Source organism: Lontra canadensis, unplaced genomic scaffold (genome assembly GCF_010015895.1).
Source record: "Lontra canadensis isolate GAN:19392208 unplaced genomic scaffold, GSC_riverotter_1.0 scaffold7, whole genome shotgun sequence".
In the NCBI taxonomy this organism is placed as follows: Eukaryota; Metazoa; Chordata; class Mammalia; order Carnivora; family Mustelidae; genus Lontra; species Lontra canadensis.
In genome coordinates, this window is record NW_022631001.1 from 22,258,382 (window position 1) to 22,286,088 (window position 27,707).

At 39.4% G+C, this 27,707-nt stretch overlaps 1 protein-coding gene across 3 annotated transcripts in view; it reads right to left on the minus strand.

Annotated features, from left to right (window-relative positions):
* ACER3 (alkaline ceramidase 3) overlaps positions 1-18,960 on the minus strand; it is a 162,325-nt gene extending 143,365 nt beyond the window's left edge. Inside the window, exon 1 of one of the 3 annotated variants that reach the window (XM_032853005.1) lies at positions 18,740-18,960. In XM_032853005.1, the coding sequence (XP_032708896.1) occupies positions 18,740-18,842 (103 nt within the window). In that variant the 5' untranslated portion in view covers positions 18,843-18,960. The remainder of the gene's footprint in view (positions 1-18,739) is intronic. The other 2 variants (XM_032853004.1, XM_032853006.1) reach the window with 2 other exon arrangements.
* Between the last annotated feature and the right edge of the window lie 8,747 nt (positions 18,961-27,707).

A 27,707-nucleotide genomic window follows, 5' to 3' on the forward strand; every position in this document is an offset into this window, starting at 1 on the left:
TGCAATACTATTTTCTGTACACTTTCATGATTGTAAAAATAAGCCATATGGCTCAGCTAATATTCTTGTCAATCTTAATACAACAAAAATTTCTGTATCTTATACTGTTTTATAGTCTATAAATACTTTCACATACACTAACATTAAATTCCCAAAGTAACTCCACTAAGGAGCAGACTAGAGAAACCCAGACTCAAAAGATTAAATGACTTGTCCACTTTTGCTCAACCAGGAAGGGGCAGAACTGGACTCAAGCCCAAGGTATAGTTCTATCAATTAAACTAGGCTGTCTCCCAAGTCTGCAGCAATTAATGCCTATGCCATTATTTGAGGGCTTAAGTTAATATCTCTAGGTCTTTTTTTAAAAAAAGATTTTATTTATTTATTTGACAGAGAGAGAGATAGCAAGAGAGGGAACACAAGCAGGGGGAGTGGGAGAGGGAGAAGTAGGCTTCCCGCTGAGCAGGGAGTCCAATACAGGGCTTGATCCCAGGACCCTGGGATCATGACCTGAGCTGAAGGCAGATGCTTAACCGGCTGAGCCACCCAGGTGCCCCGATCTCTCTACGTCTTGATGAGGCTTCCTGAAATAAGTTACAAAGGCATCCATATCCACCTATCTAGTAAAGAGGTTAATAACAATACATAATGTTGATATCAAGAGGTTGAACATATTCATTCCTTCATTCCACAATTATATGAGCATCAATTATGAGGCTTAGACACCACATTAGGGAGAGTTTAGTTGTAGCAAAAAAGGAGACATTTTAAAACAGAAAAATGAATACTTTCTCAGTTCATGGATGAAAAGGAAGCTTAAATTTAAGTGCATAATCTGATACTCTAAATACTTAAGAAAACTATTATCCAACATTGTATATGGTACTTTAGAATGCAAAAGGTCATTACTTTGTCTAACTTAATCCTCAAAACCAACTTATAAGGTATTTTTAATCAAATCTGACAGCTAAAGTGAAATCAAAATTAAGCAATTTGTCCTAATATATACAAGATCGTACAGCTTGAACAAGGCAAAATCAGGATTCAAATGCAGGGGTACTAATAACCTGTCTTCTTTCCATTTTATAAACTATTTCCTATTCTTACGTTGATTTCTATTAGAATGTCCTATTTCATTTTTTTAAAAAAATCCACAAAGTGAGGGGCACATGGGTGCCTCAACTGGTTGAGTATCTGCCTTCGGCTCAGGTCAGGATCCCAGGGTCCTGGGATTGAGCCCCACATTGGGCTCCCTGCTTAGCAGAGAGTCTGCTTCTCCCTCTCTCTCTGCCCCTCCCCTCCCATGCTCTCTCTCAAACTCTCTCTCAAATAAGTAAAATCTTCAAAAAAGAAAAAAGAAAAATCCTTAAAATGAGGGGCTCCTGGATGGTGCAGTCAGTTAAGTATCCAACCCCTGGCTCTGGCTCAGGTCGTCATCTCAGGGTTGTGAGATGGAGTCCCATGTTGGGCTCCAAGCTCAGCGAGGAGTCTGCTAAGTTTCTCTCTCCCTCTCCCTCTGCCCCTCGATGCCCTCGCTCTCTCTCTAAAGTGGATAAGTGAATCTTAAAAAAGAAAAAAAATCCACAAAGTGAAAAAAAATTAAGTAAAACATTTTCTTATTTTATCATAATAATTATGAATAATTTAGAATTTAAAGTAAAATAAAGTAATTTAAATGTCTTAGTGATTTTATTCTAATTAATGGTTATAAATATATTTCTTAAATATTTATTTAATTATATATCTTTAACTTCCTGGTAATTTCAAAGTTTTCTGGAAAATGAAATAAAAATAATTCATTTCTTTTGGTCAGCTTCCAAATCAATATGAATAATGAAAACAAATCACTGAGATATGCATTTCCTAAACATGAAAAGCTATCTGAGTTGAGGAATTGTTTTTGAAAATGTGTAATTAGTTGTTAATGTTCAGTTATCTCATTCTTTAAGACCGTAAGCAACTAAATACTTGCTCCAACAGAACTTAACATTAAGTAAAATATAAGTTTATGAATTTATTTCATTTAACTTAATGTCTTAAACAGCATTTAATTTAAATCAAATTCCTAAGCAGTAGGGAAAAACTTAAAGACTATAAAATACAAGTTTTTTAATTTTTTGAATTCCCAAATCTCTCAAGTGAATTGTTCTAGGGGCAACTGGGTGGCTCAGTCAGTTAAGCATCAGACTCTTGATTTCAGCTCAAGCCCCTCATCACACTGGGCATGGGGCCTGCTTAACATTCTCTCTTTCCCTCTCCCTCATCCTGCCCCCGAAGAACTGTTCTAGTTCTACCCAAATAACTTTGGGTCAATTTCCACTGGAACAAGACTTTTTTTTAGGGTATTCACTGCCCAAGTGTCAGCTTTTAAATGTCTGAAAAAAACTGCTTTAAAGAAAACCAGAGAAAATGAGATAGGTCAGCCAAGACAAGTGTCCCATGTAGCAAACAAAGGTTTCTCTGTGATCCAACCAAAACAGCAATGCTCTTACACCCATACATACATATAACTGGAGTATTTGTATGGTCTTTTCCATTATAACCTTTAATCTGAATACTGACTTTATTTTAAAGTTGACTTTTTATTTTATTTAAAAGGATGAGAATGAAATAGTGAAAAAAAATCACACAAATTATGTAATAAAAGAAAAAGAATAAAGCAGAAGAGTACTAGTATCTATTGAGTTTATATGCCTGGAACCAAACTAGTGACCTAATTTACATAATCTTTCTAATATAAAATATCACCTTGTGAGCTTATCATTCTTATTTTACATATCTGGCAAGATTAAGAAATTTTCCTAGTGTCATATTGCTCCCAAGTGGGAAGATCTAGATTAACTCATGTCATTTGCTCTTTAATAAGCTATGTTCCTAATACCACAACATAAGAAAAGAAAAAGAAAAAGAAAAAGAAAAGGGAAAGACAGTAAGAGAGACACAATCATAAGCGTTGGTCTATCCTAATAAATCTTAAGGACCAAACGAGCCATGTAATTCTGGCAATTATACTAGACTCATCTGAACGTCTATAGAATTTATTCATCTGGGGGTGCCTGGGTGGCTCAGTCGTTAAGTGTCTGCCTTCAGCTTGGGTCATGATCCCGGGGTCCTGGGATCGATCCCCGCATCGGGCTCCCTGCTCAGCTGGAAGCCTGCTTCTCCTTCTCCCACTCCCCCTGCCTGTGATCCCTCTCTCCCAGTGTCTTTCTCTGTCAAATAAATAAATAAACAAAATCTTTTAAAAATTAAAAAAAAAATGAATTTATTAATCTGTGATCCATTATGACTAAAGAAATGATACTGTCTTAAGGCAATTCTTTCACTGCTGAAACAAATCACTTATCTTTTCTGCTAGTCACCTTTTCACAACTTTAAGTTTATACCTCACATAGCACATAATCTACTGGGGAAAAAAAAATCCATCATACAACATTACAAAGTACTATATGTATAGTAGATATTTAGTAAATATTTGTTGAATACTTCTATATTCACAATGCCCTGAAATCAGTTAAGTACTTGGATGGTTGATAATATGATCAGCCTTCAGTGACACCGGACTTCGAAAGTTCTGGTTTTAGGGGTGCCTGGCTGGCTGAATTAGAAGAGCATGCAACTCTTGATCTTGGGATAGTGAGTTCAAGCCCCAAGTTGAGTGTAGAGATTATTTAAATAAATAAACTTAAAAAAAGTTTTGGTTTTGTAGTTCAGTCTGGAAAAAGGTTCTGCTTTAATCAATCATGATCAAGATATACTACTGGTTATCTGAGTTGATTCATCATTTCTTTATCTCCACTAGTAATGGCTTCAAATGACAACAAAGGAAAAATAAATCTTTTTTATTTTATAGATTACAATGGGCAGAATATGCCAAGCAATTTCTCACTGGTTTAACCCACAACATTTACTGAGAACTTAATCTATATTAAGATATTGTGCTAAGTGCTATGGATACTGAGTTAAAGCTGAAAAGTTTTTTAAATATAGAATATAGACATATTTATAATTACAATACTCTGTGAAACGTATACACATCATTCATTCAATAAATATTTGCAGAAAGTCTCATATAGTAAACACTGTAACAAACCTGGGATACAGCAATGAACAAGATCCTAGGGCCCCTCCTTTTATTGACTTTACATGGTCTCAAAGACTTCCCAAGTCTACAGAAAAATGAAATCATCAAAAATCATAAGAGCACACACACACAAAAAAAAATCATAAGAGCACATAAGGAAACACAGAGCCATAAAAGAAGAACAGCAAAACAAGCAACAGAAACAAAGATGAAAGATATTGAATTAATGGATATAAGATATTAAATGTTTGATATGTTTAAGGAAATAAAAGAAAGCAAAAAAAAAAAAACTAAAAAACTATCAGAAATTGTCAGGTAGATTTTTAAAAGAAAGCCTTTAGAAATGAAAAATATAATAATTTAAAATGCTAAAGAGAAAAAACGAATGTGAAAGAAAAAAATGTAAAAGGCTGAATTAACCAAGTAAAGAGAGATGAGAGAGATAAAGCAGGACATTCCAGATCGGAAAGAATAATGTATGCAAACACAGGAAACTATGAAGCTGCATTCTGTGCTTGAGGAAATAAAAGCTGAATTATATTGCTGAAGTATAAAGTGCAAGTGTTTAGAAAGGCAAGAGATTACATCAGAAAAGTCATCAACAGCCAGTTTGTGAAAGTCTTTATCCATTATACTTCTCAACTCTATATTGCACATGTGCCAATACTCACTATCTGAAGTTCTTATCTTATATATCTGTAAGCACACATTTTTATTTAGTTAATAGCATTTCTAGTATTGAAATGTATAAATAGTTAGCTAAAATAAAGAAATAGCTATTAAGCAATATGGCAGACACCCCAAAAATCCTCTCTTACAAACACCTAGACATGCTGGATAAAGTTTAATAATATATTTTTCAATGCACAATTCAACTCCCAAAAGACTAAAGGTAATTCCCAGAAGGAAAAACTAAGAACCAAGAAAATCAGTATGACTGTTCTACAAAGACAAAGAGGTAGGGCAGTGAATTGGCTGTCTCATTATCATAGAAAGTAGAATTTCAAATGCTCACAAAGGAATAAGAGATAAGGCACTGGACCATGAAAGGATGGGAACTGGATCTGAGATCATCTACATGAAATGCTTGAGGGACTACCTACTCAGTAGTTAAATGAAACAGAAAAGCAACCACCCAGTAGCACAGAAAACAGTAAGAAAGTTGTTCCATAGTGATCTAGTTTAAAAGAGAAAACAAATAAAACAATAAAAACAATTACCTCCTCTGGAAGTATAAACAGAAGGTTTGTGACAGGCATATTCTAAAGTGGCCACCAGGGGGCGCTGGGGTCGCTCAGTCAGTTAACCAGCAACTTTCTTTGGGCTCAGGTCTTGGCTTAGGTCTTCATCTCAGGGGGCCATGGGATCCAACAGAGCAGCCACTCTGCACACAGCCAGAGTCAGCTTGTCCCTCTCCCTCCCCTTCACCCTCTGCCCCTCACCGTGCTTATGTACATGCTCTCTATATAAGAAATTTAAAAAATATTTTTTTTAAATAAATAGGGCACCTGGGTGGTACTGTCAGTTGGGTGTCCAACTCTTGGTTTCAACTTGGGTCCTAATCTTGGGGGCATGTAATTCAACCCCCTGTGGGGCTCTAAGCTCAGTGAGGAATCTGCCTGAGACTTTCCCTCTGCCCCTCCCCACCATGCCCCCCTCACTTGCTTGCTCTCTCTCTCTAATAAATAATTTAATTAATTAATAAAGTGGCCACCAGAATCCTTACCTCCTAGTATCCAAGCCCTTGTGTAACTCCCTCCCTCCCTTCCTCTGTAGGCAGAACTAGTGACTTGCTTCTAACCAACAGAATATAGCAAGATGATGAGATATACATAATTACATGTATGTGATAATATTATATGAGATTGCAGCACCCATCTTGTTGGAGTCTCTTACTCCCTTGCTGGCATTGAAGAAGCAAGCTGCCACACTGTTGAGCTGCCTATTCTGGGGATCTCATGTAACAAGGAACCAAGCACAGGTTCCAGGAGCTAAGAGTAGCCTCCATCCAAAAGCCAGCAAGAAATCGAAGCCTCAATCCAACAACCACCAGGAACCAAATTCTGCTAGTAAAGGCTTCCCTCTTCAAGCTTCAGATGAGACCACAGCCCCCACCAACACCTTGATTGCAGCCTTGTGAATCTCTAAACAAATGACCCAGCTAGGCCAGGCCCACACTCTTAAGCCATAGAAAACGTGAAACTAGAAATATGTGTTACTTTAAGCCATTACATAAGTAGAAATTTGTTATGCAGCAAAGACTAATCCAAGGTGGAATTACATACTGAATAAGATGCACTTGCTCTCTCTTACTCTATCTCTGGCAAATAAATAAATAAATGACATGTAAGTTAGGAGGAGCATACACAAAGTTAAAGTAGCTTCTTTCAATTACCTAAAATGAGAGAAGAAATAAGTTTGGACTTTAAGTCAAACATGTATTAAAAACATACTTAAATAAATACCAGAACTAGAACAAACCAATAGCTTCCAAACTGTAGAGGGGAGAAAGAAATTTAAAAACCTATCACTGCCAAAAGAAGGCAAGAAATATAGATGTAGAATAAAAAGCATTATAAAAAAGGGTGGAAATATGGGATGCCCAAGTGGTTCAGTCGGTTGGGTATCTGCCTTCAGCTCAAGTCATGATCCCAAGGTCCTGGGATTGAGCCCCACATCCCTGCTCAGCAGGGAGCCTGCCTCTCCCGCTCCTTTTGCCTGCTGCTCTCCCTGCTTGTGCTCTCTCTTGCTCTCTGTCAAATAAATAAATATCTTTTTTTTTAAAAAGGGTGGAAATAAAAATATATCAGTAGTCACAGAAAGCAGAAAATAAGACTGAATTTTAACAATAAAAGAAACAGTTATCTGCTTTATAGGATAAACACCTTAAACATAAGGGCACATAATAGCTGACAGTAAAAAAAAAAGCCTGGGTAAAAAATAGGCCAGGCAAAAGGAACAAAATAGATTTTAAAGCAGAAATTCACAAATATACAACTTAAATTTCAGGTCATTTTTAGAATTAGTGCCGTTATTTTTGTCCAATCTCTTAAAGAAGTAAACCATTTACTGATGGTACGCATGGCTTTGTACTAGTCTCATAGTTGGTAGAGCAATTTTATGAAGATACCTACACAGCATGTTTACCAAATAATTAAGGAAGACTTCTTACAGAAGGCAATAACAAGAAATATAGGCTGTAAACAGGATTTACATGTCCACCTAAGAGTAATAAGGACCATATTTACCCTCCTACCTGAAACAACCAATGAAGCAACAAAGGTGCACAAGAAAACTCTTTGGGATGATGAGTATATTTAAATTTTGATTGTGGTGATGGGTTCACAGGAGTACATCTGTCAAAATTTAGCAAATCATACACTGTAATTATGTATAGTTTTCTTGCACAGCAAAGGAAACCATCAACAAAATGAAAAGGCAACCTAATAATGAAAGAAGATATTTGCAAAAGATGTATTGATAAGGGGTTAATATCCAAAATATATTTAAAAACTCACACAACTCAATCCAAAGAACCCCAAACAATTCAATTAAAAAATGGGAAGAAGACCTGAACAGACATTTCTCCACAGAAGACATATAAATGGCCAACAGATGCATGAAAAGACTCTCAACATCACTAACCATCAGAAAAATACAAATCAAAACAATGAGATTATCACCTCATACCAGTCAGCATGGCTAATATCAGAAAGACAAGAAATAACAAGTGTTGGGGAAGATACAGAGAAAAGGGAACCCTCACACTCCTGGTAGGAATGTAAACTGGTGCAGCCTCTACAGAAAACAGTATGGAAGTTCCTCCAAAAATTAAAAATAGAAATGCCATAAAATCCAGTATTTCTACTTCTGGGTAGAAAAAGAAAATGAAAAAACGAATTTTTTTTTTTAAGATTTTATTTATTTATTTGCCAGAGAGAGCCTTTTAAATCTTTTTAGTTTTAACTTCTAATATAGTAAATACCAAAAGATTTAACTCACAGAGCTCTTCAGGGTCCTCAATAATTTTTCAAATGTATAAAAGAGGTTATGAGACAAAAAAACATGAGAACTTCTGATCTTCTAAAAGTAAAAGTTGAATATGGGCATGCCCTACAATCTAACCATTATACTTGTCAATATATACAAGAACTCTTAATTTGTGTATACTAGAACATGTACAAGAAGGTTATAACATTATTTGTAATAGCCAAAACCTGAAAACAAAAAACATCCATAACCTGAAGAATGGATAAACCAACATATTCATACAGTAGAATTCTAAAGAGTAAAAATAAATGAACTATATCTAAACCCATCAACAGAGATAATTCTTGGGAACAAGGATGATACATAATTGAGAAAAGCAAGTTGAAGAATAAACACACACATACACAGTACAATTCCACTTATATAGACTATAAAATAAGGAAACCTAAACAGTGTATTTTTAGAAATGCATATGGTGAAAAGCTAGGAAATGATAAACAATAAACTAAGGATAGTGGTTATCTCTGGAGAAAAAGGAAGAAATGGGATGAAGAAAAGGCAAAGAGGGGGCTAAATGTTTATTTAATAAATGCTCTTTAAAAAAAGAACAGTCCTCCTTTATCAAGGTCATAATTCTCTTTGTCAAGCTTTAAGTTGGACGTTTCTTTTTTTTTTTTAAGATTTTATTTATTTGACAGAGACAGAGAGAGAGAAAACAAGCAGGGGAAAGGGAGAGGGAGAAGCAAACTCCCTGCTGAGCAGGGAGCCTGAGATGGGAGATGCAGGGCACAATCCCAGGACCCCAGGATTGTGCGTGACCTGAGCCAAAGGCAGACACTTAACTGAGACACTTAACCTAAGTTGGATATTTCTAGAGTAGTAAAAGAACACTGAACATCTAATTGGCAAAACTAACTAAAGGAATTCCAGGGATCAAATGGATATCAGACAACAAAACCAGACTGTCCTCCTGTCTACTTTAAAAACGGGGTGGGGGTGTGGAAGAATTGCTACCCAGAAGGTAAAATAGCCTCAAACTGTAATATTTCATTTGCGAAGACTATCTTACCTAGAATGTCTCCTTATTGTTTTGTAGAAATGAATGAATTCCAGCCATAAGACAGTTTTTACAGCAGTATCAAGATTTTAACAAGTGCAATGTTAAGAGTTCTGTTTTGAGTCCATTCAGTCTTTCCTCTTGCTGTTAAAAGCAGCTTGCTCTGAAAAGTTAAAGAACTTTAAGATAGAGTTCACACCTATAATGCGTCAAAAATTTTTCCAGTCATGCAACTGAATTATTTCAACCTTAAAGTACTTATTTATTTTCACTGGGTAAAATGCCTCTTTTGAGTCTTATGAGTGCATTATAGGGATAAATAAAATGATGCTTATAAAAATTCTCTGAAATTTTCAAAGAGAGGGCCTATATTAAACTTTATTATTATTTTTAAAGTTTCATCCTCTAAGAATAAAATGTATGGTGTGATTTGGCATACTCTGAGTTTACACAACAGGAAATCAAAATTGCTCAAAACTCAACTTTAGGGGTGCCTGGGTGGCTCAGTGGGTTAAAGCCTCTGCCTTGGGTTCAGGTCATGATACCAGGATCCTGGGATCAAGCCCCACATTGGGCTCCCTGCTCAGCAGGGAGCCTGCTTTCTCCTCTTTCTGCCTGCCTCTCTGCCTACTTGTGATCTCTGTCAAATAAATAAGTAAAATCTTTAAAAAAGAAAAAAAAAAAACCTCAACTTTAGACACTATTTCAGTTACTTATTGCTGAATAATAAGCCACCTCCCAAACTTCATGGCTTTAAAAAACCATTTACTATTATCTCTCATGGGAAGAACACAAACAATGAAAAGTGCACCAAAAAAAAAAAAAAAAAGTGCACCAAAATATAAACATAATACATAAACAATGTTTTGGCAAGAGTATAGTATATTCAAGGAAAGCAGGAATTATAGGGAAAAGGAAGAACAAAGACTAAAAAGTTTAGAAAACACCAGATCCCATAATGAGTTAAAAAACTACATAACTAAGAGAATGGTGAAAATTGAAGACACATGAAATGTTAGTGAGGAAGTGGATGAAATGCTGTGAATGTAAAACACTATGTAAAACCACTTTGAGTAAAGATCTGGCAGTTCCTAATAAAATTGAACACACAATTAACCCTCTGACCCATTTATTCTAATCCTGACTATTTACCTATAAGAATGAAAATATATTTCCACAAGACAACTTGTGCAAGAATGTTCATAGCAGCTTTATTTATAATTGCCAAAACCTGAAAAAAGCCAGGTGTTCAGCAATAGGAAAACTGATAGACTATGGAATATTCATATAATGGAATACCACTTAGCAATAAAAAGGAACTATCAAAACTTGCAACAACATTGGTGAAATCTCAAAAACCATACACTGAATGAAAGAAGTCTTATACCAAACAGTAAATACTGCATGATTCCACTTATATTGTTTCAGAACAGATACATCTAATCTATGGTGGGGGGAGGAACATCACAACAGTGGCTGCCCTAGAGAGAAGGGGAAGGTGAAGCTGAGGATTAACAGGGAAGAGGCATGAGGAACTTTCTTCCTTGATAGTAAAGTTCCATATTCTAATAGAGGTTTTGGTTACACAAATGTATGCACTTGTTAAAATTCAGCAAATATACCATAAAATTTGTGCATAACATCAAATATAAATTTTACATCCAAAGAAAACCCACAAAGAATTGATCTTTAAGGGTACCTGGGTGGCTCAGTCAGTTAATCGTCTGCCCTTCGGCTCAGGTCATGATCCCAGGGTCCTGTGATCAAGTCTGGTCATGATCCCAGGGTCCCTGCTCAGCAGGGAGTCTGCTTCTCCCTCTCCCTTTTCCTTTCCCTCCCCCGCCCATGCCCACTGTCTCTCTCATGCTCTCTCTCTCGTAAATAGATAAAATCTTAAAAAAAAAAAAAAAAAGAATTGAACTGATGATAGGCATGTTAAAGGATTTAGGGGAAAGTGTAAGATGTCTGTAATTTACTTTGAAATGTATCAAAAATAAAGTGAATTGACAGAAGAATGGGTAAATGGACAGATATGCACTAAAACAAGCATGAGGCACCTCAGTGGCTCAGTCAGTTAAGCAGCTGCCTTTGGCTCAAGTCATGATCCCAGGTTCTGCTTCTCCCTCTCCCTCTGCCTGCTGCTCTCCCTGCTTGTGCTCTGTCAAATAAATGAAACCTTAAAAAAAAAAAGTATAAAACAAGCATAATAAAATGTTAAAATAGAATCTAGGCAACAGATATTCACTACAAAATTCTTGACTGTTGTGAAAATATTCATCTAAAAAAAAAAAAAAAAGGAGTTTTCATGCCATGTTAGAATTTGGCCTTTATCCTTCAGTTAATAAAAAGTCCTCGAAGGGAGGGGTACCTGGGTGGCTCAGTCTGTTAAGTGTCTGACTCCTGATTTCCGCTCAGGTCATGATCTCAGGGTTGTGAGATCAAGCTCCACATCAGGCTCCACGATCAGTAGAGAGTCTGCTTATCCCTCTCCCTCTGCTCCTCCCTCCTCTCGCACACATGCAGGCTCTCTATCAAGTGAATAATTTTCTTTAAAGAAGCCTTTTTTAGGGGCACCTGGGTGGCTCAGTGGTTTAAGCCTCTGCCTTCGGCTCAGGTCATGATCTCAGGGTCCTGGGATCAAGCCTCACATTGGGCTCTCTGCTCAGCAGGGAGCCTGCTTCCCCTACTCTCTCTGCCTGCCTCTCTGCCTACTTGTGATCTCTCTCTCTGTCAAATAAATAAATAAGATCTTTAAAACAAAACAAAAAAAAAAGTTTTTTTTAAAGTCTTCTAAGGGAAAGAGAAGCACCCAACCCTGTAAGGAGTAATCACTCAAGGTTTAAAGAGGTATCCACTGAGTGAATGTAGCTACAAATGACAAGGGAACATCATGTGCAAAAGCAATCCCATTGAAAACATCTACAAATTCTGGTATATTTTCAATATATGCAAACAAATGAAAAAAAAGATGAAAGGGAGGAAAAGAGAAGAGAGGAAAGGTCCGCTAAAGTGAGGAGTCAAGTAAGTCAAGGAAGAGACCTCTCCCCCAAAAGTTTAACCTTTCAACTGACTGGATGAGGCCCACCCACATCACTGAGAATAATCTTTACTTAAAATCAACTGATAAATGTTGACAACATTTATAAAATACCTTCACAGAAACACCTAGATTAGTATCTAATTAAATTAGTGGATATGATAGCCTAGCCAAGTTTACACATACAGATGAGGAGGCCACAACTATAACACAGTATGATTTACTTTTTAGACTTATTTTGACTAGATTCCAATTCAACTAATATTTATTGAGCACCTTGTATTGGCCAGGCACTTCACCTGACTGTGCACTTTCACACATACCATGCCATTTAATTCTCCTAACCCTCTTAGATATCATTATTCTCATGTTATAGAAAATAAGCCGATACAAACAATGACTAAGTGATTTGCCCAGAGTCACAACATTCAACTGAGCAAAGTTCAGACAGGAATCTTGATCCTGGCTCCCAGTCATTATACCATGAACTTTCCCCGCAGTATATATGTAGGACTTTTGTGTCACTATTTAATGTTTCTTCCGTCTCTTTTGGGCTCTATCATTTTGCCAGACCTAAAATGTTTCTCCATGTCTCCACTTCTTTTAAAATGCTCTTTTGCACTACCTAAAACTCTCCAGGTCGGGTTTTTTTTTCCCACTAAGGGAGAAACAGTTGGCAAAGGAATAGGGTAAACCCAAAATCAAAGGAATTAAAACTTAAAAATTAAAAAAAAAAAATTTAAAAATTTAACCAGAGCTAATAACGCACTGGCAAGAAAATAATTTTCATTTATTTTCTCTAATGATTTTATTTATTTGTCAGGGAGAGAGACAGACAGGCAGAGGGAGAAGCAGGCTCCCCACTGAGCAAGGAGCCAGATGCTGGATTCGATCCCATGATCCCTGGGATCATAACCCATGCTGAAGGCAGATGCTTAAGCAACTGTGCCTTCCAGGCATCCCAAGACTTTCATTTAAATGTTCACTATTCTATGTATTCTGGCTTAGTAAAGTTCAGCAAATTACCGTTTGAGGTATTCATTCTTCTTATTTACCCATATACCAATTACTGTTCCATTAAAAAAAAAAAAAAAACTATCCTTTCTTCCAATATGTGCTACCAAATGAAAATTCTGCCTAGTTAATATCTTGGACAACACAGGTAAATACTAAGCCAAGATGAGACATCAAAATGCTCTTTGCCTTCAAGCATTACTAAGCTCTAATGACTAACTATAGATCTAAGTCTGAAAAGTGGTTTGAAGGGCTCCTTGGTGGTGCAGTCAGTTAAGCATCCAACTCAGGATTTCGGCTCAGGTCATGATCTGCAGGTTGTGAGATCGAATCCTGCATCAGGCTCCGTGTTCAGTGGGGAGTCTGCTTGTGATTCTCTCCCTCTCCCTTTGCCCCTCCCTCCAACCCCCTTGCAGGTACGTTCTCTCTCAAAATAAATTAGTAAATAAAATCTTTTCAAAAAATTAAGGTAAAAACTGCTGGTGATTATTCACTGCACTTTGTTATTCAGTTCATGTACAGACAGCCAAATGTGTAGCTGAGTTGCCTCCTTGTCTCCTGGTAATGAACGTATGTGACATTTTACAAAAATGAATAAGCAAAAAATGGAAATAGCCAACAATGATGAAAGTGTAGCAAAGAAACAAAAAGTGATAATGTTGGAAGTAAAATTCCAATCACACATAAACAGTTATCAAAGAATTAGCTGACAACGATGATGTTGACTGCTGCCATCTGAGGGACTCTAGATAAACAGCCAGACTAACTTGAAGGCAAACTTACTAACATAAATGAAAAAAGTGGTTGTGAGAAAAGGATGAAGAGGGACCAGAAGAAATGATGCCAGCAAAAAAACTCTGCATTAGAAGAACTCTCAGAGATATTTCACAATATTGAAAGTGCAAAGAGTAAAATGTTGAAGCTGAACCAAATTTAGAAAGGAGAATGACAATTCATTAAGGCATAGAAAAATCACTCATTCCACATCACATGTTACATGACAAGAAAGCCAGCACTGTTCAAACTACTTCTGGTAACTTTTTGTACAAAGAAATAACACATTTTAATTATCAGTGTTTTTAATGTTTTAAGTTACAGAGTACTAAATAATAGTTTTGCTATTTTTTCATTTTTCTAATTTATAACCAACAATAAGAGGGATTATGGTGTTTGACAAAAAATTTTGAAGTTCTGGGGCGCCTGGGTGGCTCAGTGGGTTAAAGCCTCTGCCTTCGGCTCAGGTCATGATCCCAGGGTCCTGGGATCAAGCCCCGCATCGGGCTCTCTGCTCAGTGGGGAGCCTGCTTCCTCCTCTCTCTCTGCCTGCCTCTCTGCCTACTTGTGATCTCTGTCTGTCAAATAGATAAATAAAATCTTTAAGAAAAAAAAAAAAGCAGAGTTTCTGAAGAGACATTTAAAAAAAAAAATTGGAAGTTCTCAGAACAACTGTAACTTTTCCCATTGATTATTAAGACTAGTTTGCCAGGGGGCACCTGGATGGCTCAGCCCTTAAGCGTCTGTCTCTGGCTCAGGTCATGATCCCAGAGTCCTAGTCTCAAGCCCCATATCCAGCTCCCTGCTCAGCGGGGTGCCTGCTTCTCTTTCTCCAGCTCCCCCCACCCCCACCGTGCTTGTGTTCCCTCTCGCCCTCTCTCTCCATCATAAATAAAATCTTAAAAACAAAAAACAAAAAAGGAAAGACTACTTGGCCAGATTTTAAGTTGCATGGTCACTACCATAAAGAGTGAGGACTGCCTGTACCTATAACTTCTGCCACACCAAGGGATATATTATTTTATATATTATATATTTATATATATATTATATATTTATATATTATTTCACAATTAAGAAAACAACTCTACCTTTTCCCCTGTCCTTACAATAGGCTCAAGCAAAAAAGGAATTTGGGAAAAAAGAGAAGAGGAAGAAGAAAAGAAGATTTTGAACTGATCTTGGGTGATATTAAAAAATAAAAGGGCAAATTTTCAGGTATTTCAGTGACTCAGAACTGCTGCCACATCTGAACACGCAATTCCAGAAACTCATTTTTTTATTATTCAAAATACACAGAGCCTAATGCTAAAAGATAAGATTCTTGAATAATTATTCAATTTATCCTTTGCAATAGTATACTCTTTCATCTATCATCATCCCTTACATACAGGGACAAAATGAAAATGTGATAGAATATGGCATATAGTACCTTTAGAATCAGACCTCAACTTGAATACTATTTCCACACCACATTTTGCAACCTTAGGTTAAAAAAATTAAAGAGGGTGGCCCAGTAGATTGAGCTACAGACTCTTGATCTGATTTCGGCTTAGGTTATGATCTCAGGGTCTGAGACTGCTGAGCACCCCCCAAGCCAAGCTCAATAGGGAGTCTACTTAAGATTCTCTCTCTCTGGGCGCCTGGGTGGCTCAGTGGGTTAAGCCGCTGCCTTCGGCTCAGGTCATGATCTCAGGGTCCTGGGATCGAGTCCCACATCGGGCTCTCTGCTCAGCAGGGAACCTGCTTCCCTCTCTCTCTCTCTCTCTCTGCCTGCCTCTCCATCTACTTGTGATCTCTCTCTGTCAAATAAATAAATAAAATCTTAAAAAAAAAAAAAGATTCTCTCTCTCCCTTTCCCTTTGCCTCCCCCCACGCCCCACATGCAAGTGAGTGCTCACCCACTCTCTCTTTTGCTCTCGCTCTCTAAAATAATAAATAAATCTTTAAAAGAAAAAAAAGAATGAGAGAAGATAGATGAAGTGCTTAGCAAAGTGTGGTAATATAGTAAGCACTTAGATTTGCCTATTATCTCCATTCTTATCTTTAATATTTGTATCATTACTGTAAATATTATAACAATGATTAAACTATATTCTTTTATTATTTTATTTTATTATATTTTGCCAGTGTTTCAAGGTTCATTGTTTATGCACCACACCCAGAGCTCTATGCAATACGTGCCCTCCTTAATACCCACTACCAGGCTCACCCAATACCCCACCCCATTTGGGTTTTTTTTTTTATTAAAGAATTTATCGGGTGCCTGGGTGGCTCAGTGGGTTAAGCCTCTGCCTTCAGCTCAAGTCATGGTCTCAGGGTCCTGGGATCAGGCCCAGCATCAGGCTCTCTGCTCAGCAGGGAGCCTGTTTCCCCCTCTCTCTGCCTGCCTCTCTGCCTACTTGTGATATATCTTTCTCTCTCTCTCTGTCAAATAAATAAATAAATAAATCTTTTAAAAAAAGAATTTATGTATTTATTTGAGAGAGAGCAATATAGTGAGAGAGAAAGCATGAGCAGAGGAGAGAGGGAGAAGCAGACTGCCGGTGGACCCTGGATCACAACCTGAGTTGAAGGCAGACTCTCCAACCGAGCCACCCAGGCACCCAAAACTACATTTGTTTTAAACACACCATTATTAACCAGCGTATTTTTCAAAGATCAAGTTCTCATACTCCAAAATATGATAGATATCCACTGCCTCCTAGGTAAGAAGACTTGACCTTAACTTCCTCCCAATAATTTTCTCCAAAGGTACACGTGCAAACAACAACCAACATTCACTTACCCTCTTCTTGCACCCCAATTCCTATGTTAAAACCCTCCCTGCAGTCTGCTCAGTTTCCTCCTCGGAGAACGGTAAGACTAAAAGCCATTTCCCATTTCTCAGAGCTATCTGGCAGAACTGAAGTATCTTGCACTCTCATGGCTCACATGACTTAACTGTCAGTTTTCTCTTGATTCTAATCCTTGGTTCTAAACTAAGAGCCATTATTACCTATATCCACCCATAAATATGCAAAGGACCTAAAGGCCAATTAAAGTCAACCCCTTTTCTTTACTAAACAATTAATTCTCCATAAAATAATCATGTGAGTTAGTTGAGCAATGTCTGTTTCAACACTTTCAGGAACCTCTATGTCTCCTGAATCCATCCCATTATTCTTCGGTTTAAAAGTTTCCTTATGTTGAAGCAAAATCTCTCCCCTACCGTTAGTTTCCATCCATACACTCTAATTCCACATTCGTGAGAAATAAAGAAAGTTAAACTGCTCTATATGACAGCCCATCCAAAATTTGAAGACCCTTGAGTTTCTCTTTTCCATATTACACATTTCCAGTTCAGAAAGCATGGTTTAAAGTCTCTTCCTCTCATGGACCTTCTCAGGACCACGTATGGGCTTGCCAACATGACCTAACATCAAACTGGTAAAGCGCTTCCTTGCCAACACATGGGCTGCCAAGTAATTACACTACAAATGATCCCTTTGCCCTTATACTTCCATCACTACGTAAAAATTATTACTTTAAACCAGTAGTTCTGGATAAGTGACTCTCAGCCTAAATCATGGTTTAAAAGGAATGGTTTAAAGTCTTGAACACTACAAAGAGTTCAGGTTTTTTTGTTTTGTTTTGTTTTAATTTAGTCAATCATTGTGAAGAGAATGAGGTAGGATCAGCTAGCAGGAAACTCTTGCCTCTTTCCTAGAAAGCCAAACAAATGCCTGAGGAAAGGACCCAACAAAGGGTAGGTTAGCGAAGAAGAAGAGTTGCTTCGTGTCCTGAGAAAGTGGATCCAATTAAAAGAAGAAATAGCCCAAAAAATGCTCCGTACTTTGCCAGAGGAGATAGGTACCAGAAGAAGGATCAAACACTGTGCTCTCAAAAACACTGTGCTCTCAAAACTTAACCAAAGTAAACTGCATTTTAAAAAGTGGCAGATTTTTCCTGTGCTCCCCTAGCCTAGTGGAATAAAATCTGGCGAAATACACACACACATCCCATCCCCACCTCCGCACCCCCCACGGGGGCAACTGGGGCCTGTCAGGAGCAGCAGCTGGAGAAGGATGTTCCCCAAGTCCTCAGAAGGTGCAAGCAATGGAAGTAGTGTCTTCAGATGAACCCTAAGCCTTAGGTAGTCTTAAAGGAGGCAGAGTGGCGCAGGGTCTTGGTCCCTTGTGTTCTTGAGAGTCTGGCACCTTCCCTGGCGGGGACCGACGAGGTCCAACGAGAACAGACGAAGAGGAAGGGAAAAACCTGGGACTCTTCACGGTTGGGATAAGACTAAGCTAGGATCTGTTCCTTTCTCCTGTGCCCTTAGGCCGAAGGTGGTGGCAGCAACAGTAGGAGCAGGTGTCCCGGGCCCTCATTATAACGAGCAGTGTCCACTCTCCCAACCTCCGCTCAGGCCGCCCCAGCCTGCCCCACTCCTCCACTCCGGCAGGAATTCCCACCCAGCCCTACCCCTCAGGCCTCCCCTCAGGTCCAGCGGGGGCTCCCCACTTCTCTTCCACTCCCCCAAACTCAACGCCCCCAAACCGTCCAGACCCCGGCACCCCTCAGCCGACACACTGATTCCCCCGTCCGCTCCCCTCTTCAGCAGCGCTCCCATTCCTGCCCCCAGGCCAGGGCTCCCCACTCCACCTCCCCGGCCAGGCCTGGTGCCTCCCCTGGCGGCCAGGTCCGCCCTCCGCCTTCCTCACGCGGCGTCTCCCCTCAGACCCGCGCCCTCCCTCCCTCCCTGCCTCCCGCCTCAGGCCCGGGAGCTGGCGCCCGCACTCACAGAACTCGGCGATGTACCAGGTCACCGCGTAGTTCTCCTCGCACCAGTCCAGCGTGGACGTCGTGGGACCCCAATAGCCCTCGCGGTCCGCGGCCGGAGCCATCGCGCACGCTGCCGCCGCCACCACCCAAGCGCTCGCCACTCGCTGTACTCGGCTCCGGAGGCTCCCAGGCCGGCTCGGGCCCTTCTCGCGCGCTCACCGCACTCGCCGCCCGCACGCCCTCCCCCGAGGGGCGGGGCCGGCGCCGTCAGCGGCAGTACCCGGCGGGGAGATCCCGCCCACCGGCGCCGCCAGGCCGCCGGCGCCCGGCCGCCGCCCCGCCCACCCCGAGGACGCTGAGGTTTTCCTCCGCCCCTTTCTTCCCGGGGCGGGCCTGTGATCTGGCCGCGGGGCGACGGTTCCAGGGCTCCCTGTCCCACCCAGACACGCCCCTGGCTGTAGGTTAGGGGCTCCTTGATAACCGTGAGGCGTTTCTCTGTCTGGACGTGTCTGAGCCTTTATCCCTGTGTCTGTGCGCGTGTGGTTTGATTTTTAACGAGGGCGGGGTGGGTTGTAGCCTTCCACACGCCCTGGCTTGATAAAACCTGTGCAGAGATGCACCTTAGTATCTTCCTTGGAGGGCAGGCCTCAAGTGGAGCCCGGAAACAGATCTCTCCCAGCCCCCGGGAACTGTAGGAAATAAACAGTGATTTTCTGATAAAGGTAGAGGTAAGTGTCTCTTGGGAACAAAGGGAAAGGGCCACAACCCTGGAGCAAAAAAAAAAAAAAAAAAAAGAGGGGCGTTGAGATCCAATAAAGGAATGCAGCCAAAGCCCTAAAGCTGGTTCAGTTTCGGCTTCCAATGCGGAGGTTTCCACAGGCTACCTATAATGTTGCCCTACTCTCCAGGCACTAACAGCCTCCCCTACTCCAGCCTCAAGATTCTAACACTACACAGCGCTGCCAGAGGGGTCTCTTAAAAACACAGATGCAACCTTTCCGGCCCCTTGCGCTCAATTACTCAAATTCTTCCCTAGCTCAGAATGTGCTGGGTCCATTCCCACCTCAGCCTTTGGCCCTGCTGTTCAGGGGGAACTGCCTTCCTCTCTTCTCTATTTGGCTGACTCCCCCTGGCCCTTTAAAATCCAGCTTCCTGGGTGCCTGGGTGGCTCTCAGATGATTGAGCCTGTCTCCCTCGGACTGGGGTCATGATCCCCCATTGCCCAGCGGGAAGTCTGCTTCTGCCTGCCGCTCCCCTGGTTATGCTTGCTCTCTCTCTCAAAAATAAATAAAATCTTAAAAAAAAAAAAAAAATCCAGCTTCCTGAAGCACTTCCTAATTGTCGCCCCCAAGAGCTCCCTTGCCCTTTGTTCATACCCTCTCCAGTGATACATCTGGATAAGAAAGCTTGCTGATCATTCTTTATGGTCTAGGCACCCAGGACATGCCTGACCATTCAGTTTAAAATGAAGATCATAGTTAAGGATGATACAATTGCTATTTTCTAAAGGAACTAGTCAGTTAAGTTGCAATCACAGGTAAAAGAGAAAACAAAGGGAGATGTGCCCACAGCCTCTGGGCAAAGTGACCCTAGCTGATGATAGATGCAAAACCTTTACTTTCAGGGTGCAGAACCTAGGAATAGAGGCAGTGTGTATTAATAGATATAGTAGGATATCTGAAGATTTTCTTTGGAACAGCAGACATTGAACTTCTGCTATGTACCTGGCCCTAGGCTGGGTGCTGGAACACGCTGAAATAAATAGTAAAGATCCAAGAGGGGTAAAAGGCATTGAAGTGTGGGACAACTTCTACTTCTAAGCATTTTTAAAATCTCAGCCTCTAAAATGTTTTCTGTATGTATAATAATCATGTATATATAACTTATAAATGAATAAGTGCACATCTATTTGTATTTTCAAAGTGAACATGCAGAAATACATACTCAAAAGTGATTTGCTGGAGTTGGAGCACCTGGCTGGCTCAGTCAGTGTGACTCAGTCAGTCACAATCATGTGACTCCTGATCTTGGGATTGTGAGTTCAAGCCCCATATGCTAGGTGTAGAATTTACTTGGAAAATCTTTAAAAAAAAAAAAAAAAAAACGGGATTTGCTGACGAAATTACAATAAAAACAGCATAGAGACCACAAAAGTAGAGTATGATACCATTTTGCGTGGACTAAATAAAAAATTAGGGTGTTGTGGGGTACCTGGGTGACTCAGTTGATTAGGCAGCTGCCTTCAGCTCTGGTCATGATCCTGGGGTCCTGGATCAAACCCTGCATCTGCCTCCCTTTTCAGCGGGGAGCCTGCTTCTCCACCTCCCACTCTCTCTGCTTGTGCTCTCTCTGTCAAATAAATAAAAATTTAAAAAAAAAAAACAAAAAACTGAGGGTGTTGTGGAAAGAACCCCTGACTCAGCCAAGTGACTGAAGGCAGGAGATGAAGTCTTGACTAATTCAATACCTTGCACATTTCATCACATTTTCATCAACAGTGGAAAAAAACAAAAAAAAAAAACAAAAAACAAAACAAAAAATACCACAACCAGGACAAAATTTAGGAGAGAAAAATTCACCTGACCAAGAAAACAGGTGCACTGCCATAGTATCACTCTCAGAAAACAAAATGGATTTCATAGTACCATCAGCAAGTTCTTTCTCTCTTTCTAACAAAATTTTCCCAAGTATAAAAACAATGCATGGAAATGTAAGGGACCTTAAAAAGCCAAAACCATCTTGAAAAAGATCAAAGTTGGAGGACTCACACTTCCCAATTTCAGTACTAAAAATCTATACTAATCGAGGGAGTGTAATACTGGCATAAGGATAACATGTAGATTAATAGGAATAGAATGAAGAGTCCAGATACAAACCGTTAAGTTTTTGGTCAGTTGATTTCCAAAAAGGATGCTAAGACAATTCAATAGGAAAAAAATAGCCTTTTCAATAAATGGTGCTGTGACAATGGATATCCATATGCAAAAGAATGAAATTAGACTCCTTTTGCCACAGTAAACTAAATTAACTCAAAATGGATCATAGAGTTACATGTAAGCACTAAAACTATAGAACTCTTAGTTTACATAAAAGTAAATTTTTGTAACCTTGGGTTACGTGGTGATTTCTTATATAAAATAACAAAAGCACAAGCAACGATAGAAAAAATAGGTAACTAGGGCTTCATCAAAATTAAAAACTTTTTGTTGCAAGTAATGCCATCCAGAAAGTGGAAAGACAACTCAAAAAGGGGAAGAAATATTTATAAATGATATATCTGACAAGAGACTTGTACTCAGAATATATAAAGACCTTTTACAACTTCATAAAAACACACAAAAAAACATAAAAATGGGCAAAGCATATGGCTAGACATTTCTCCAAGGAAGAGAAATGCCAATAATCACATGAAAAGATGCTCATATTTGCCATTGGACAAGTGCAAATCAAAATCACGATGAGATGCCCCTTCACATACACTAGGGTGACTATAATCAGAAAAACAATAAAAATATTATCAAAGACAGAAAATTTGAATCCTCGTGCACTGAAGGTATGTAAAATGATATGACCACTTTGGGAAACAGTCTGGTACTTCTTCAGAATACTCAGCAGAGCTGGGCGCCTGAGTGGCTCAGTGGGTTAAAGCCTCTGCCTTCAGCTCAGGTCATGATCTCAGAGTCCCGGGATCGAGCCCCACATCGGGCTCTCTGCTCAAGCAGGGAGCAGGGAGCCTGCTTCCTCCTCTCTCTCTCTGCCTGCCTCTCTGCCTACTTGTGATCTCTGTCTCTCAGAATACTCAGCAGAGTTACCGTAGGACCTAATAATTCTACTCTTAGCTATATGCCAAGGAATTTGAAAACTTGGCAATAAAATACTATACCAGAATGTTCATAGCAGCTTTATTCATTGGAGCCAAAGAGTGCAAACTGATGAATGGATTTATAAAATATAGACTATCTGTGCAATGGAATATTATTTGACAATAAGAAGAAATGAAATACGGATGCATGATACAATATCAATGATCCTTGAAAACATTATGCTACATCAAAGAAGCCAAACGGATGCATGATACAATATCAGTGATCCTTGAAAACATTATGCTACATCAAAGAAGCCAAACACAAAAGGGTACATATTTGTATGAAACATCCAGAATAGGCAAATCTTTAGACAGTAAGTAAAGTAGATAGAAAGTAAATCAGTGGTTGGCTGAAACAGGGAATGGGAAGTGATTGCTAATATGTACAAGTTTTCTTTTGGGACAATAAAGTGTTCTAAAATTAGATGTGGTAGTGGTTGCACAACTCTGAATATGCAAAAAAAATAAAATTGTATGCTTTATTTTTTTTAAGATTTTTTTATTTTTTAAAGTAGTCTCTATACCAAACATGGGGCTCAAACTCAACCCTGAGATCAAGAGTCTCATGTTCCACTGACTGAGCCAGCCAGGTGCCCCCAAATTATATACTTTCAAATGTACAGTAAGTATTCTAAATGCTGAACAGTATAGTAGATTAATTATATCTTAATTAGACTGGGTTTTTGTTTTTTTTTTTTTAGATTTTATGTGAGAGATTGCGCACATGCGTGAGCATGGGGTGGGGTGCAGAGGCAGAGGGAGAGGCAGACTCCATACTGAGTAGAGAGCCCTACATGGGGCTCAGTCCCAGGACCCTGAGATCGTTACCCAAGTCGATGTCAGACATTTAACCAACTAAGCCACCCAGGTACTCCAATAAAGCTGTGTTTTTAAAGAAAGTAATATATTCCTATATTGGAAAGTTTAGAAAACTCTGAAAAAAATAAAGGAAATCATTCATAATCCCACCAACTAGCAATAACCATTGTTAACATGTAAGTATGTTTTTTTCCAGCATTTTATCTATGGATTTTTTTTACATGCTAGAACTAATATTGCTTTTCTATTTCATATTTCATAAGCATTTCTCATGTCATAAAAACGTCCTTGTAAACATATTAATAATTATATCATATTCAATATTATAGATATACCACAATGTACTTAAGTATCATATATCCATGTTACTATTCCCTTATTAATGAATATTTATGTTATTTCCAATTCCTGTATTTGTTTTTCAGCTAACAAATAGAGAACCCAAATTTTGGGAGCTTTCAACTAGATTCCTAGTGAAAACCCTTTTTACTAGTTCCCGAAACAAAAGAAATCCAAGCTGTAAGCCATTTTTTCCACATGAGACTTGTTGTACCATTTCCTAACTGCAGAGGAAAATTTGATACACAGAAACCAACTGTGTAGGCTTACAGATTAAGTGATTTTATGATGTACACATTGCCTCTTGTCTTCTTATGGCAAGGCACATCTGTGGTAGCCTGTCAGCACTTACTAGATCCTGTATGTGAGAATATTAGCATGTCACCCACTTGGAGACACTACCCTGAGAGGGAAGAGCCCCTCCCCCCAGGCTGGCTGGAGGCCCGTCTATGGTCCTGCAGGCCCGTTTCCCTCTACTATAGCATCTCTCACATTTCATGGTAGTCTGTTTAAGAATCCATCTTCCAGACTCAGTCTCATTCTGTCTCTGTATCACCAGTCCCTCATGGGGCCTGACACAGAACTGGTGCTCCAGGAATATTTAAAGAACAAAAACAATAACAATAACAATAGGTGTCATTTATGGTACATTTACCAGGAGCCAGGTCCTGTCCTGGGTTCTTTATATTATACTAACTGAGTTAAATTTTACACAGCCCAATGAGGTAGATACTATTCTCTCTCACATTTCAGAGTTCAGGTCATTAAAGTACAAAGAGGTTAAGTTACTTGCCTAAATATATGTAACTAGTTAGTAGCAGAGCCAGGATTTGAATTTAAGTAGCTAGCTTCAGAATACAGGTGCTTAACAGCTACATTAACAAACATTGCTAATGAATCTGTAAAATATTGATCGTGAAAGCCAAACTCTGAGAATTTTACAGAGACACAAAAGAGCCCCCATGAGGGTAAGCTCTATGAATATAGGAACTATGTAACATCACTGTATCCCCAACATACAGCTTGGGACAGAGTAAGTCCTCAGCAAATATGTGGTGAATGAACAATATAAAGAGGCCAGGGTAAGAAAAGCTACAAGAGCATAACAGTTTTTTAAATGGCATTACATTTGTTATCTTTCTGTTTAATATAACCAACTGTACTCATGTTCATTATGGGAAATTTCAACATATGGATAAAAAATAGTCTTATTATGAAATATGTAACATATAAAAATAATACATAACTGACTATATATTAAGAATAATGATGGGGTGCCTGGGTGGCTCAGTGGGTTAAAGCCTCTTCCTTCGGCTCAGGTCATGATCCCAGCTGGTATCCAGCCCTGAATCAGGCTCTCTGCTCAGCGGGGAGCCTGCTTCCCTTTCTCTCTCTCTGCCTGCCTCTCTGCCTAATTGTGATCTCTGTCTGTCAAATAAATAAATAAATAATCTTTAAGGGAAAAAAAGAATAATGATGAGCTAGAACCTGATTAAGATAGAACTTATTTGAGAACTAGAACATGACTGATGCCTTAAGCCTTGTGTATCCTTCTCCAATCTCATTACTTCTCTCCCTCCAGAAGCAACCACCTTCCTGAATTTTGTTTGTTTGTTTTTTTAAAAGATCTATTTATTTATTTTTGAGAGAGAGAGCATGGGGATGGTCAGAAGGAGAGGGAGAGAGAATCTCAGGCCAACTTTGCACTGAGTGCAAAGCCCAATGTAGGGCCCGATCTCATGACACTGAGATCAGGGCCTGAGCTGAAACCACAAGCTGGACACTTAACCGACTGCCCCCGCAAGGCCCCCCCTGAATTTTGTATCATTCTTTTACCTTTGTATACTTTTATCACATGAATGTATCCCTGAGTATATATTTTGCATGTTTTTGAATTTTATAAAAATAGACTCATATAGTAAGCATTCTTCTTAGACTTTTTTTTTTTTTTTGGCTCAACAATATACTTTTAAGATTCATCTATGCTGTTGTATAAAACTTGTAGTTTCTTGGGGCACCTGGGTGGCTCTGTTGTTAAGCGTCTGCCTTCGACTCAGATCATGATCCCTGGGTCCTGGGATAGAGCCCCACACTGGGCTCCTTGCTCAGCAAGAAGCTACTTCTCCTTCTCCCCAGCCCTGGCTTGTGTTCCCTCTCTTGCTGTCTCTCTCTCTGTCAAATAAATAAAATAAAAATCTTAAAAAAAAAAAACTTGTAGTTTCTTCATTTTTACTCTTTTATAATGTCTTCTATTGTCTTCTATATGTCTTCTATTGCATGGCCATGCCACACTGTATTTATCCATTTACCCATTTTTGCTACTGTAACCAAGCCTACCTCAGCAGGCTCCCCGCTGAGCAGAGAGCCGGATGTGGGGCTCGAACCCAGGACTCTGGGATCATGACCTGAGCCAAAGGCAGAGGCTTTAACCCACTGAGCCACCCAGGCGCCCCGCACAAGAATTTCTTTAGCATATTACCTGTGAATGGAAGAGTCTGCACATTTTCACATTTATTAGATAATACCAAATAGCTTTTGGAAGTAGTTATACCAATTTACATTCCCACAATAAAGTTATATTTCACAATATAAAAATATAACCTACAATAAAAATACATATATAAAAAATCATCTGAAATTTCATCACTCAGTAATAAAGTGAAAATATTTTGGTAAACGATGGACCAAACATATTTCTGTGTTTGTGTGTGTGTTTTATTAAGACATATACATATGTATGTTTTATTAAAATAGAGTTTATTCATTTATTTATTTTAGATTTTATCTATCTATCTAACTATCTATCTATTTATTTGACAGAGAGAGAGAGCCAGAGCACAGACAGGGGAATCAGCAGAGGGAAAGGGAGAAGCAGACTCTCCACCAAGCAGAGAGCCCAATGTGGGGCTCGATCCCAGGACCCTCAGATCATGACCTGAGCTGAAGGCAGACACCTAACTGACTGAGCCAACCAGGTGCCCCTATTACAATAGAGTTTCAAAACACAAATCATTTGGGAGTTTTCTTTCTTTCTTTCTTTCTTTCTTTCTTTCTTTCTTTCTTTGTTTAAGACAGGGAGAGAGACAGGGTGGAGGGAAGGGCAGAGGGAGGAGAGAGAAAATCTTAAGCAAACTCCTTGATGAGCAGGGAGCCCAATGCCAGGCTAGATCTCATGACCCTGAGATCATGACCTGAGGTGAGAGCTGAAACCAAGAGTTGGATGCTTAACTGATTTAGCCACCCAGACATCCTTTGGGATTTCTTGTTCTCACTTAAAATACATGACAAACATCAAAGAATAAATTTTTTTAAGATTTTATTTATTTATTTGACAGACAGAGATCACAAGTAGGCAGAGAGGCAGGCAGAGAGAGAAAGGGAAGCAGGCTCCCCACTGAGCAGAGAGCCCGATGCAGGGCTTGATCCCAGGACCCTGAGATCATGATCTGAGCCAAAGGCAGAGGCCTCAACCCACTGAGCCACCCAGGCACCCCAAAGAATAAATTTTTATGCACCTGCTCATGCTTATGCTTCCAGAAACATCACTAGAGTAATCATCACTCTCAATCCCAGACTTTGAGACTCAACTGCCACCTCCATACCTGGACCCCAGGTCCCACTCTTCAGGCAGAGTTAATGCTTTCTTTTCCTTGCTCCCTAGCACCCTGTGCATTTCCCATACTTGGCCTCACTGCCTGTTGACTAGCTTGTACACAGAAGGCAGCTATGAGTTCCTGGAAACAAATGATCACCCATAAGCATCTCTGTGTTCCCAGGGCTTAGCACCAGAACTAGTATGTGAACAAGTCCACAGGTACTTCTCAGATTAAGTAAAACGTCCACTTTTATGAAGCAATCTGGCATAACAGTGAAGAGGTTAAGAATATCAGCTCTGCGGGCGCCTGGGTGGCTCAGTCAGTTAAGTGTCCTGACTCTTGGTTTTGGCTTAGGTCATGAACTTAGG